General features: G+C 34.8%; 1 protein-coding gene across 3 annotated transcripts in view; it reads left to right on the forward strand.

The window, feature by feature from the left end:
• The window catches only part of mcph1 (microcephalin 1), a 43844-nt gene extending 32311 nt beyond the window's left edge, over positions 1 to 11533 (forward strand). For all 3 annotated transcript variants that reach the window (XM_038296283.1, XM_038296284.1, XM_038296285.1), the window contains 2 exons: positions 10714 to 10951; positions 11045 to 11533. In XM_038296283.1, coding sequence (XP_038152211.1) covers positions 10714 to 10951; positions 11045 to 11097 — 291 coding nt within the window. In that variant the 3' untranslated portion in view covers positions 11098 to 11533. The remainder of the gene's footprint in view (positions 1 to 10713; positions 10952 to 11044) is intronic.
• Positions 11534 to 15116: the final 3583 nt, after the last annotated feature.

Here is a 15116-nt window from a genome sequence, read left to right on the forward strand (position 1 = left end):
TACATCACAAATACCAGACGCTTGAATGGGAGATTCAACGGAAGGGCATTTATTTCCTCTTATTGCTTCCTTTTACCTTATAAGAGGTTTCATCTATTTTATCCTGTACACTTGGCCTGTTTAATTATAAATGTAAACTACCAAACTAATTCAATCAAGCTAACTAAGTAAAACTAAGTTTAAAAAAAAGAAAAAAAGATGCAATACAATTAATAAAAAAAAGTAAAGCCAAGAAATTAAAAATATATGAATAGACTATGAGCATCATATATATCTGCTGGACTGCCATACACAAATAGAATTAAAGTTAAGTAAAAAAAAAATGAGTTTTAAGCAGTGATTTAATACTGTATTGACTGAGCTTATATAAATCTATAATTTACACCATATAATAATTGACCTTTAGTAATCTCACACTGGAGAAATTTACCTCTGCATTTAACCCATCCCATTGGGGAGCAGTGTGTTGCCATTGTGCGGTGCTCGGTGAACAGTGAGGGGTTAAGGTTCTTGCTCACGGACCCAGAGTGGAAGACCTGATGGACCACCACTGAAAAAGCCCAATCACCACCTTTATGTTTAAAGCTAGATCATGGAAAATACCAGACATACTGGCTGGTAAATTAAGCCCCTTTACTTATAAGAGGAGATATATAAAAAAATAATAAAATAAACTCAGTAGCCCACATATACAAATTAAGAACAGAGGACTTTAGACTGACCCCAGACTTGTAAAAGATATGGATGATAAAAATAATCTATTCTTTTTTTCTGTCCAGATGTTATAAAGATGTAAACAGTTAATGTGTAGGAACCCCTGAAAATAGGGATTGTTTGTTTTGGTTTGTTTGTTTGCTGCTGGAAACTGAAGTGATCATTTGATAACCTCCAACCAAGGTGTAATCTGCAAACTGCATTAGCAGAAGAAGAGATCAGAGCGACAGTAAATGATTTGATGTCTAAGGAAAAATCTAAATTGTAATTTTCAGACGGGCCCCATAATAGTATGCTCTGTAAATGAAATACATCATTACAATGCTATTTCCCAGAAATATATGTAAGTAACTGCTTTACTACCTGTTGGAATAGCTATCATGGAATCAACTTAGGAAAGCCTAACTGCTGTTTTCTAAAGCTACAACATTTTCGGGGAATTTTTTTGTGTAAACACACTGTAGTTTGCCTTTATGCTTAACTACTTCTGTGTTGAAGAACTTCAATTTGACCACCTTTCGTTGTCAGCTACAGCTAAATCATTCTTTGGCAGGAAAGCCTCGGACTGGTTCTCTGTAGAATTGTAGGAAGTAAGCTGATGTAATCCTGACTGTATGAGGGAGATGCAACATATTTAAGGCACATTACTAAAGAGGAAGGACTTGTCGTCATTTTAAAAACACCAACTTTTTACAGGTGTTCTGGGCGTTCCGTGACACGGGCCGCTCATTTGCTCCAGTCTTCTGCGTCTGTTCATTTTAAGGTTATTGACAGCATGGAGGGAGGCAGGGAATAGCAACAATTTTTCATTTTAATAGCATTAACCCCAAGGGGCTATTCATTCATTGAATCTATCACTGTATCCTATGCATACCACATGCCAGACTGTTTCCTCATGCTGTGAGCATAGGGGACATCTGACCAACTGTCATGCAAACAGTGCAACTCACTATGTGGGAGATGTCAAGATTAATTTATTCTTGCTTTGTTACAAGGCTGTCTGCCTGCACCCTCTAGCTACCTGCTGACTCGCTGAGCCCAGCAGGATTAATGCTACAAAATATATGGCCGCAACGTATCGATTTGTCTACTTAAGTAAAGATGGAGTTTTATATGTGAAGTAGTCTGTTGATTTTAGGATGAGAAAGCATGAAAAAGAATAGTTTTAACAGGCGCTCCAGCTTACGGTTTATACTCGGTAATATAATTTAGCATATGTGAGTTTCTCTTGGTCACTTTTTTACCCACCAGTTTTGTCCCTTCCTGGGGGTTTGTAATTTTTTTTTTCCAGAAAAGTTATGTTATCTAACAGGAGATGTTTTGTACTCTCTATGCATCAGCTCATCCCACTAGGGGGGTATTTCTGCTCACATAGTCAATCGATTATTTTGTTATTGTCTGTGTATTTTTCAGTCTACTGTAAGGGACTGCGGTGATACGACTCCAATAGATGTGCTCTACCAAAAGGATGACGCATAGAGTAATTTTATGAATTCTATGCAGCATTCATATATTTAAATCCCACAGCTGTTGACCTCATCCATGTTCTTTTTTGGTTTTCAAATATCAGAAATTTAGATTTTTAGTGCCTTTTGGACATGACTCCAGCTCTATAGTTTCCTATTTCAATATAAAAGTATCTGACTTTGTTAGAAACATTTCTTTTTTAAGAAATTAATTGGAACAGTTTTCAAATGAAAAAAAAAAAAAGTTCTGTATCTTCCTTTACTTTCATCTTCAAACACGATTCATACTTTAAAGTGTATCGAAACCCCATGTAAAAGCATCACCCCGCCCACAGACAAATTAAGGAATTTTCACCCAAGTCGGTAGTGCCAAGAGCCTCTAAGAGACATGGCCAGGTTTGGCAATGAGCAGAGGGGGTTAAGCAGGGGTAAGGTCAGAAAGAGGGACAGTGATTTTGATAATATCAAGTAATCTAATTGTCTAAAATAAAATGCTACACTGAAAAACAGTATAGCCTGCAACCTGTATAGGTCACCACCAAAACAATTTTTCGCCAAATGTTGCAGAATCAAAAAATTTTACACAAAAATGACGCATTTTCCCCCATAACATAAATAAAGCTCCCTTGAAGCCCAATTTTTGCTGCAAACAATAGAATTTATTTGAGTTTAAGTTCCTCATTAACGATGTTAGACATTTTGGTATTATTAAATAGCTTAACGATTTAAAATAAAACCACAGTTTAAGTCTCATACTTTTAATCATTTATCACTGCCTAATACTGATGGCATTACTAATTTCACTGTAAAACTTAGGCGCCATGTTTTCAACTAATTCCTCTTAATGCTGTACCTTTAAACTATAACTAATAATTTCAACATTATGATTATGTGTAAGGTACAATCTAGATTATTTTTGTTTAAATGGAGGAAAATATGGCTCTTTTTCAAAGGCTTCTCAGATAGAAGCCTTGAAAACTATCTCACAAAAAACATTCCATCCTCTTTTTCATGGAGCTGCTTGTAAAAAAAAATCAGTTTTTTAAATTACACAATTGTTCATTACCTTAAGCTCGCTACTGTGTCCCAACATCTGACCTGCAAGACCATAAAACATACACGTCTGCATTCCTCAAAAAATTGTGCAACCAATTGTCTCAAAAACTTTTAGATAGGGCCTACTTGGTTCTAAGGATGTATGCTATGTTACGGCTTTTTTAATAATGTGAATTAAAAAAAAGAGTCTCTCTATTGAACAACTATGACATTTGACTATTTATTTGACTATAAATATATAGTTTATATAGATATATATAGTTGTTTTTTTACCAACAGATACAGTATAAGAGATGCAATAAAGTAACACCTTGATACTATCGCTGAAGTAGTATTATTTAATATTACTTAATAATAATTTGAAATATTTAACTTAATCTCAGTTGAATTCAGTTGAAACAAACCACACTAATATTATTGCAAGATAGATACTTTGAAGACTGGATTATGAGAGCATTTACAAAATGTCACCATGATAGTAATGAAAGGATCCATGGTCAGTTTGTATTTTTTATAGCAAATGGCCTTTTTACCCTACCCAAACTGAATGATAAGAAAAACTATAGTAAATAAGTGAACTGGCCTTCAGCTTTATGAATAATCTGATGGCAGCTGCAAAATAACACTGCACAAACCCATCCTAAGCCAATAACTCGGCAGAAAACAGGAAAAGGATACTTAAGGTCATTCCTTGGTGAAAACCAACATCAAAACAAACGCAGAGTGAAGTTAGTCAATATTATTCAGTATGGTTTGGCTTAGTGTGAAAAACATGTCACATGTATTAGTTGACTATATTTTTTTTCTGTTACTGCTAAGCATAAAAAAACCCCAAATTTTTTAATTAGAGTGTTAATAAACCAGTCACAATATATATTGTCTTAAATTGAATCCTAAAGGGTTTAAAACTGGTTAAAGTGTCATCCTGTTAAAGAACAAACACATATTGGATCTTCTCTTCAGCCATAACCTAGTACAGGTCACGGATTGAGGAAATGACCAAGCATCCTGGTCAGACTTTTACCTTCAGGTCGCTGAAGAATGCTAACAGCAAAAATGAACCAACATCTAGCCTCTGACTACCTCAGTCAGAGTAGTCAGAGGCTAGAAATAACTACAGCTTTACACTACTACAACCATCCTTCCTCTTTATATATATATATGTGTGTGTATTTTATCTTGTCCTTTATATCCCCTTAAGTGTCTCTCTATTTCCTGTGGTAGTTGTTTGAACAGCTGAATATCATGTGAGCAGAGGTGTCAAAAGTATTAATCTATTACTCAAATAGAAGTATAAATCCTACTCTCTAAAAATATCAACTTAAGCTTTTTGCTCAAGTAAAAGTGTAAAAGTACAATTTTTAAAACTATTAGTATAAAAGTAAAAGTAATGCAGGAAAAAACGTTAAGGACAGATGCGTTAAACCTTATACTGGTCACTGCACTACCTTATTAAATAAAAAATGTTATACAATTCTGGATCATAACTTTTTTATACTTCAGTTTAACTTTGAATCATCCTGAAAAACTATATAAAAAAATTATAATTATATAAAAAAAATACTTATAGGCCATAACGATGATGGGCTTAAATGAAACAAAACTAACTAGTTGAAAGTAGAAATAACTGAGGGAAAAAACAAACTGTAAGGACCAGTAGAAGTAAAAAGTTGTTTAAAAATATAATTACTCCAGTAAAATATAGATAGCCAAAATTTATACTTAAGTAAGGTAACAAAGTATTTGTGCTTTGTTACTTGATACCTCTGCATGTGGGGGATGGAAAACCAAAGTGAAACCCCTTGTTTGTGCAAACGAGGTTCTGCTAGTTCTTACTAATCGCTCCTGTTGGGATTTAAACAGTCATTGAATGTAGGAGTGTTGGGGGCAGGCTGTTTTGATTTGAGATGGCTCCACTATGAATATAGGTTGTTTTGGTTTATCCTACGGTTCCTTGGTCAGATGGGAATCTGTTCAGTCTTTCAAACTCATCAAAGCCTTGAGGCCTTGTTTGATTTTCTGTGCCTTGATGGACCCTTTGTCCTGCTGTGGGGAGACCACCATCTTCAGGGAGGTTGGTTGCTATGGGGGTTTGGTGCTATAGGTCAAAGTAGCATCCTCATGAATACGAGCACCAAGGGTTTCCCTGCATCCACTGCTTTAGTATATGCTCATCTGTTTTAAAAGCTTTGGCTGATTGCCTTTTATGGCTTTATTCTGATATGAGAGCATTTGTATTGGTTCTTTTTAATATAATTTTTAATAATATAAGAACTTTTAACATATAAGTTCCATTTTAAGATTCAGCAAAATTTACAAGGGAATCTTTAATGCAACGGGAAGCCAGTAATTAAATTTACTTTATGCTAATCTAAACTGAATTTCAATACCGCACAGCAAGTAAATGTCACGGCGTGTTGGCTTTAACGACGTGTTTAATCAAATGAATAGTGAACTGTCATTAAAGCGTTGATAGTCATTCATACAAAAACAAAACTATATTCTAGTGAAGGTTAAAGCAGTCACCCCCTTTGTTGGAAACATAATGAACTTATCTCCTGTCTTTTTAGTGATACCGTTTTTCTCTTTTTAAATATATGTGTTTCTTATAATAGAGCTGAATACATTGAAGTAATTACAAATTTTACTCTCCTTAGTTCCTCGGAACATCTCTACACATGGTAAACCCTGTGTGATCATAGAAAAAAGCCTCTTTAAACTCAGGTATTTGACATAGAATAGTGTAGATTGCCCCCTTCAGTTTGTTAGCTGACCCTTGTTGAGTCTGAAGCAGCCCTACTGAGAGCAAAGCTTGTCACTCAGCAAGCCTGAAAACAAACAGACCCCTAAAGAGCTCTTATTTAGTCTGGCGGGACCTGGCAGGGCTGTCATCTAGAATAGGGCTGCAGACCTAAGGCGGGTTAATCACTGTTGTTTGTGTTGCAAAATATAAATTTTGTATAATTTAGTGATTTAAAAAAAAATCAGTTATTCACAAACAAATCTTTATGGATTAAAGCTCATACTACGGTGATCTGATGTTGAGTTTTTATTCAGCAGTGAGTTTTTCTTTGACTTATGTATGAGCTGTGTTAGTAGCCTGAAAAAGCCTTTGGTGTAGCTCCAGCAGCCACCTTCAGGTCAGCAGGAGTACTTCAGTATAAAAGCGTCTCATAATGTTTTTTCCCTCTGGGATTTTTAAAGTATGTCTGATTCTGAAATAGTCTGCCCTAACTAACAAATGTGATTCTTCGAAATATGTATATGAATATTAATTCAGGAGTCAAATTCAGGTTTCAATGGAATTAAATGTAGAAATTTGTGACTTTGCAAATATGTTCTCTATCAATGTATTGACAATAAACAGAAGCTAAATATTGCAATATTTAGTTTAAGAGCAAAACTAGTAAAAAATGCAGGGAAATGTGTTTTTGCTTTATGCTCACACTTTAAAGTTATCAGGTACAATAAACCATTTTAATGATCCCCAAGACCTTTGTGAAAATATCTTGTAGGTTGACAAAAGGTGGGGCTTCTTGTTTTGCCTCTCCGGGTATTTTAGGCATAAAATGATTCCAGCGTTTAAGATAAACATAATCTCATTCACCATTTTTACTTATTCATGGTGGACCAGATGGGTACTTTTTACTCACTTAGGCTTTGTTTGTCTAATCATAGGATTTGTTTATTATCTGAAATATTTAGTTAAAGGAAAATTTTAAGTCACAGAAGTCTACAGGAGCACTGTTACTCAGACATTCCAAGTTAAAGACAGAGATGGGAAGTAACGAAGTACAAATACTTCGTTACTGTACTCAAGTAGATTTTTCTGATATTTTTACTTTACTTTACTACTTATTTTTATGGCGACTTTTTACTTCTACTCCTTACATTTTTACACAAATATCTGTACTTTCTACTCCTTACATTTTAAAAAATTGGCTCGTTACTTTAGTTTTGAATCATTTCAATGGAGTTACCGTTATTATTTTTCACGTCATCAATACCAAATTCGATCTAATTGGATGGGAACCTACGTTGCATTTGACGCACCACTACAAGATGAATCGACAGATTCGGCGGTATTCATTGGCGGCAAATCATTGCAGCTTGGTGGCGGTGGCGTTAGCATAGTAGTATGGACGACGAGATGATTGAAAATGAACTCAACGGAGATCTAGTCCTATTGGCAGACATCCATTTAAAATGTAGGCAACGGCATGAAAAAAGTGGTTTCTACTTTTACTTTTATACTTTAAGTAAATTTACAAGCCTGTACTTTGTTACTTTTACTTGAGTAAAGAAGTTTAATCTGTACTTCCACTTTTACCAGAGTATTTTTTAACACAAGTATCTGTACTTTTACTCAAGTACAGAAAGTGAGTACTTTTGCCATCTCTGGTTAAAGATTAGCATCACCTTCTTTAGAAAGAGTAGCTTAAATGCTCATGGCCTAGACATTGTATTTATTTAAAAAACTGTTTCCATGTTAGTTATTGGCTCAGGGGAAGAAAAAGATAACAGTTCCTGAAAATGTTTGTCTTTTATAAAGTGACACTTAACATTTTTTCTCACAAAGATAGCAAACAATAAGCAGAACCTTTGTTATGTCTACATACCGGTATACCCCAAAACCAACGTGTTACATCACTGTGGCCTTTCTAGTTTGATGATTTATGAAATCTGTATTTAAAGTTTCTCCTTTTAAAAAAATCTCTAACGCCTCTCCCATCAGGATTTCAACTATTTTTTGACATCACTATTTACCAGCACTTCTGATGGGTGAACAAAGTCTGAGACCAAACATAGGTTTTCTACAACTTGGACATTAATTACAAAGAGAGGTAGCTGCCCTGTGCAGATTAGCTGCTTTGTCTCAACAGCTGGAATCATCTCGCTCCAAAAATGTCCCAATACTTTTTCATTTCCAATACGATACAGATATTGCATTTTAAAGTATCACAAAACTATCAAAGATCAAGTGGCATTACATTTTTTTTATTAAGAATAATAGGCAAGTGAAATAGGTAAGAGAGCAACTGAACCATTTATTATTCACCAGTTGGTTACATAAATTTTAAACAGAAGTGGGATGTTTCTGTCCACATGTTAATATTGGAGATTTTAAATGCAGCCCGATGTAATCAGACATTAGTTTTTTGGTTGATATCGGACCTATACCCCATACCAGCATCAGATCACAACATCTCAGACTTGTTTGCGGTGCCTTCACTGCAGGGTTAAAGTTGCTGCTTCCAGGAAAAAGCATTCTTACGCAGATATTCTCTGAACACTCTTTTTCATAGATCAGGTAAGGGCTGCTGCTCAGACTGAAGAACTCATAATGATTGATTCAATCAAGGGAAATGTCACTATGTATGATTTTAAAGAAGGAACAGCATAGAAAAGTTAAAAGCTTGAAGTTGATTTTGTATTATAGGCCCTTCTAAAGAGTTAATCATGCAATTTGGATCATGTCTTGTTCTTTTCGTAGAGCAAACAGTCTTGGCAATGTAATGAACCGGTTTCTCAATATGATGTAACTTTAATGCTTTGACAGGACAAGTGAGGAAAAAAGGAATTTAACTTGCATGATGCATTCTGTTAAATAGTTTCCTATTTATGGTGTTTTTGCACCAAAAACCCTTTCAGACGCCACAGTCTGTAAGCCACAGCTTCTAATAATGAAACAGATAATGGTTTGATTAGCTGAACCAATTTAATTGGTCGTGTAGAATCTCTGTTTAACATATAATAGAATATGACATTGGTTGGTATTATAAAAAGACTACTCTCTGAATTTTAGTCCAGGGATTGTGTGCGCTGGCTCACTGTCATAATTAACTGAAGTCCTGGAGTTTTGCTGTGCCATTGTTAAAGTTGTCAGTAATGCCTGTGTTTCTCTGTCTCTGAAAATACAAAGAAAATGGGAAAGGTTTGGAACCACTGGCACCTCCTTGTGTGCTTTGGCCATTGTTGTTCCATGCCGGTGTTCTGTCAGCTCAGCAAACCGCATCAGGCCAGCATACCCATAATAATACGTATTACATAGTGTCCTCTGTCTCCGCTCTCATTACAGCCAATTATGCCGTTTTATTTCCTGATTTAGTCCGTTTTTGTCGTAGTTTTGTGCATAAAACAACAAATAGGTCCACCACACACATTAGTTAAAAAAAACACACACAAAAAAAAACACTGCAAGTCTGTTTTACAAGGATCTTATTAAAAAATGATCTGCACTTTTTCACAGAGAATTAAATATTTATAGGGAGAGGATTCTACAACTCTGCGACAGGATATGCGATTTATATGTTTTTAGTTTGTTTAACATGAACGGCATGCAAATTTTTACAGTACATGAAGAACCATTGAAAATATTTTCAGATGAGACTTAAATAAATTTATTAATTCCTTGGGGGAAAAAGGAATTACTTTAGGGTTAGGATTAGGATTCACTAATAACAGCCTACTGAGCCTCCTGGCACAATCTGAAGCCCTTCTATGTGACTGATAGCCGCTAATAACGATCATGCATGCATGCGTATTACTAAGGGTACGCTGGCCTGACACAGTATGCTGAACTGACAGAACGCCAGCTTCTTCTTCTTTAATACAAATTACACACCTAATCAGGCTGGTCTTGGGAACAGGGATTTCTATTTGGGCAATTAATTGCTTTTGCAATATAATCGCAATTTCTGATTTTTAATCACAATATGTTTACCATGTGAAGAAGGCACTAAATTTCTTCCCACAGCCCTTTAGGTGGTGGTAATATGTAAAAAAAAAAAATTTTCGCCACACAGATAGGTAGAGAGAATTACAGCTAGCACATAGATCAATGCATGCATGTAGAAGTAAACCTTTTGTCATACAAAAAGGTTTACTTTGAGGCATCTACAGTCAGGCATCTGCAGGTTTGAGGTTAGTGCAAAGAAAAATCGAAATAAAATCGCTATTGGGTTAAAAATAACCACAATTTCGATTTTTGTCAAAATTTTTCAGCCCTGATTTCTGTAGCTGGCTAAAACCTGTTGTCAGTAACTCTGAAAAAGGTAACATCATAGACGTCAGAGTATGTAACACTAGGTTTAGAGAAAATTTAGTCATATGCTGAGTCACCAAATTAATTTGGAAAAGTTTTATTTACATTGTTAAAGTTTTAAAGTAGGTTGAATATAAGCTTTGAGTAGATTTGGAACAACATTTTTCAAGTTATCTAGGTCTGTATTAAAGTTTAATCACAATGGTCTTAAAGTCTTCAAAAGTCTTAAAGCCATCAAGTATCTTTCTGGAAAAAATACCATATATGATAGTTTCTCGGTTGTACGTCTGTTTTCATCGAGGATACAGTTAAAATGAAAATCTGTTAGTCATGTGTGATGATCAATATAAAGTAGTGTCTCATCTGCATAGCTGGAAACCCATAACTTTTAAAACCAGAAGTACAGGTTTTAACGGTCAGCTTTTCTTCTAGATCTGTCGTCTCCAGAGGCACCTTTCTGCAGGAGAGCACCAGCAGGACCTGTTCCAAGACCAGCCAGCCATGTTTGTGTCGCAGCGCTCTCAGCCACCCACTCAGAGTCTGGTGGAGCTGATCGAACTGTGTGGAGGCACACCCTGCAAAACGGTTCGGCAAGCAGGTATCTGCATAGGGAAGTACAGCGGCAGGAGACCAGAGGGAAGCAGGATCCTGTCTGAGCAGTGGGTTCTTGGTAAGATGGACCCCACTGATATCTGTTACAAATACTAAATTACTGCATCATATTATTGACATACTTCTATTGTTTGGTTTGTTTCTTTTTCAGATTGTATAACTAATATGAAGATCCTACCTTATGACAACTATCACTTGGAATGATGGTGACCATTTGTTTTAGGGTCATATTCAGTATTACTAATTCTACTAAGTAGGGATTGATTAGGCAGCAGGTACCCAGCAGAGCCATGCCTTTCTTCTCTGTGTGTAGTTGACTTATGATCTGTAAACATCTAAATGAAATGTTTTAAAATCAAATCCAGTATTTACATTCTTTCCAGAAACGTTGTGCTTTTCATGGAAAACTTTGTGTTAGCATGATTATCCAATCAGTTGTCTGTGTTACTGTGAAAACTGCTTTTGCGAGTGTATGATGGTCCTTTACCTTTTACATGAGTTTACATTATGTACAAACCACTACAGAGGCTGTTTGGATATTAAATTGTCGTTTTTGAGAGAGTTCCTGAGCCAGTTATTTAGAAGGATTTTTAGAAGTCCCTTTTAATAAATACATATTTTAATAAATACCTCTTTTAAATGTGATATTCAGGCTTTTCATTTTCAAGCTTGTTTTTTGTTAAAGAACACACATCACGCTTTTTAATCCTTCTTTTTACTATATAAATCAGCTAGTTGTGTGTCTGTATCAAGTCGAACTGCAATTCTTTATTCTGAAATTATCATTGTTAAAGCGCCTCTTTCGTCCATTTTACTGATTTTCTGACATGCCTCTTTGAGCATCTTATTTTGATTTGGTCTCTTAAATTACAAATGAAACTCTTCACACTCAATCCACCTCCAGATTGCATAGCATTCCCTTCCATACCTTTCATACACATATTTGTAGTTTGATAGGAGAGATGTATAATAATTTAGAGGCACAGACACTTTTTTTTCTCTCTAAAATTCTTTAAAAGATGTCAACAACAGAAGATTTTTCTATTTAGCCTTACATGTCTGCGGTAGAGTCTGACCTAAAATGAGAAAACCAAATTTAAACGATAAATGTGTTTTCTTCTTTGAGGCTACATCATGGAAAACTTAACAATAAACAATACTAACATTAGCTGTAATCTTGTAAATGTTTCTTGCAGTATTTTAATACGAACTACATTTCAGATACCTTTTTAAGTGTAAAACTTGCCATAATGTTAATGAACACACTTCCAAGGATGCTCACGCCATTCCAAATTGTTTTTAATTATGTCTGTCTTCTATATATAGGGCTAATCTCATCAGCAAAAGCCACAATATTCTAACAAAACAACAGCCAGAAGTTACATCAACATGTCTATGATAAAGCTTGATTATTTTAGCGTTTTCCCGCAGCCTTTCACTTTGCTATGTCCGTTGTTACCGTATCCGGAAGGAACTGACCCCGTCAGATGGACGAATTCTTTCGGCTTATCCTTTTTCATGCTTGCTGATGCGCAAAAAATATTACTCTGTGCAGTGACATATTTTTCCATGAAAAAGGAAATCAATGAGACACCTAGAATAAGTTCTGATGCTGAGGAATGGTGTAATGACTTAAGTGGATTAATACACCCAACACCTGAACATTTAGATTTATCTACTTGTTGCTTCAGCGTCCCTTAACTTAGACTGCTAAAGTACTACGAAGAAAACTAATTATCAGATTCGCTAGATTGTTAGCCAGTCATCTAAGACCTTGAAGAGCAGTTCCACACAAATGATACAAGGTAATGTATAACAAAACTGATTGATTACGGATGGATTAAAAAAAGAAAATAAAACCCAAACACCATCTAAGTGTACGAGTGTAAGACCTTGAGACACAATTCAACTTGTTTTGACTTTTGGAGATTTCAAGTACATAACAAAATGCACGTGTATTAAAGAACTAAAACTGGATTTTGCACAGTAAGTGTCCTTTAAAACTTTATATAAAACTGATCAAATGATTTGCTTGGATAAAGTGGAAAACCCAGAATATGTTTCAATTGGCTACATGGCATCAGATGTAACTATTAAGGCAGGGTCTGTCCTCTAAGGTCTCACAATAAAGCAATACAGAAGAGCTTAATCCTTTTTTAACATAATTTGAACATTCAAATGCAGCCAAATTCAGAGTCCGTCTGAAAAGAGTTGGTCACAAACGATAAAGAATAATAAAGCACTAATTTGATTCACGAATGTAGCAGAAAACCATGTTATTCAATGTGTTGTATTTTAGCCTTAATATGTACCAGATATAAGCAGCTCTGTGCATTTTAAAACCACCCGTCTCATCTCATAAAATAATCAAAGTTTATAAGGATTTCCATATTTTCCTTACATACTATTCCAGTTATGATTCTTGTTATTTTTATTTTTTTAAGACAAATTACTTCATTCAAATGGAAGAAACCTAAGAAGTAAAATGTTTTATGTGTTTACCAAATATTTTCTACCTTTTGATATTTTAGGTTACTTCCGAGGACATTATGTTCTCTGTATAGCCTGCTACACCATAATTCTTTTCTCTTCTAACTTGTGGTCCAAATAAGACCCCAATCTCTAATGCACAACAATGTGTTTTTTTTTATTGAGCTATTTAAGTACCTTTAAAGTGATCATTAAACGTTCAACCCCATCCCTTGTGTTAGAAGAGGTACTGTAGTAGTATAGTAATTTGCAACCTGAACCTGTATTATTAAATCAGATGTGAGGTATGGTAAGCAATTTAACCATATAACACACTCTCAAAACTAGATAACCATAATTCCTCTAAGAACATAGCTTTACAAATTAAAGCATGCTCACCTGTTCATAGCCATCAATGCAGTATTTAAAAGTTTAAAAGGAAGATGTTAGACAACTTTCATAGGTTTATTTTAGCTATTGAACCTATATCGGACATTGTTAGGATCTCATTCAAACATGAAATTCTATAACCAATGGGAGACTCCCATAGTAAACATTATATTTCAAATGACCACAAGTGCTGAAAGTTTATTACAAATAAATTAGAATTTTGAATATCTACTATTTTGAAGAAAGAGATGCAATAGACTAAATAGTATGTTTTGAGTCATATGAACGGATAGCTGATACTTTTATGTGTGGAAATTAATCTAGCTGGAAAAGTTCTACATGTTCCATTCTCGGTGTGTGTTTCAACCAGAAGGGCTATTGTGTGTGCCACATTCTACAATCATTACCAATCATTTCCATAGATTAGAACTTTATAGATCTTGCAATGGAAACATTTACTTGTGATATTGGCTCTTATAGACAACAGAAGGTGAACAAAGGAGGAAAAGGTGCATGAAGTATATACAGTGTATTCAGATGTATACAGTATATATGGTAACAAAAATGATATCCTATGTGCAGTCAAGTGGTTGCAGGTAAAGTGTGTTTTCTGGTTTGTTAAATAGTATAAGTTATAAATAAGTTCCAATGTAATTATCCACTCCTCTATAAACAAGCACCTAATTGATTAAATAATTCAGAAGTATGTCCAGATTAGGTTAACTGATTTTGTCATGATGGCACGCCGAAAGCCACAACAGTATTTCTGGATCTCTATTTAGATATGTTGTTAGGGTGGATCCATGGTCCGATTACATTAATTGATAGAGATTGTTTTGATTTCAAGGATTGGTTTAATCAGCCAACATTTATTAAATTATTTCAATATCCACATATCAATAACCAAAGGATTTAATGTTTTCTTTTGAGACCCTGCATAGCAAACATTAGTTCAAAATATGGTAATTACTTTTTAAACAAAGAATGGGTTTATGGTATCTTTTTAGAATGAATGATTGACATTTTAACAAGAAAATAAGAAATGCTAAAATGGAAGAAAAATGCTGCAACTGATCATGCTTTGATCTCTACTCCCTTAAATGTGTGCATACAAAATATTATGCAAGTTAAACTGTCTGTTTCAAGGCCCAAGCAGATTTGAACGCTCCCTGGTCCTCAACCTATTTGAGCCTCTGCAGATAAATACAGGCTAATGGATAAAGAAATAATATTTATGCTGTTTCTTGTGACTGTAGTAGTTAAATCAACGCATAAAGAAATGTCCCGCTTTACTTGCTTTTCTAATAGCCCTCAGCTTCCATGATCAGCTTATCTAGATTTATTATCTAGATTAATTTATGATT

The sequence above is a fragment of the Cyprinodon tularosa genome, unplaced genomic scaffold (genome assembly GCF_016077235.1).
Source record: "Cyprinodon tularosa strain WSP-4 unplaced genomic scaffold, ASM1607723v1 ctg37, whole genome shotgun sequence".
NCBI classification, from domain to species: domain Eukaryota; kingdom Metazoa; phylum Chordata; class Actinopteri; order Cyprinodontiformes; family Cyprinodontidae; genus Cyprinodon; species Cyprinodon tularosa.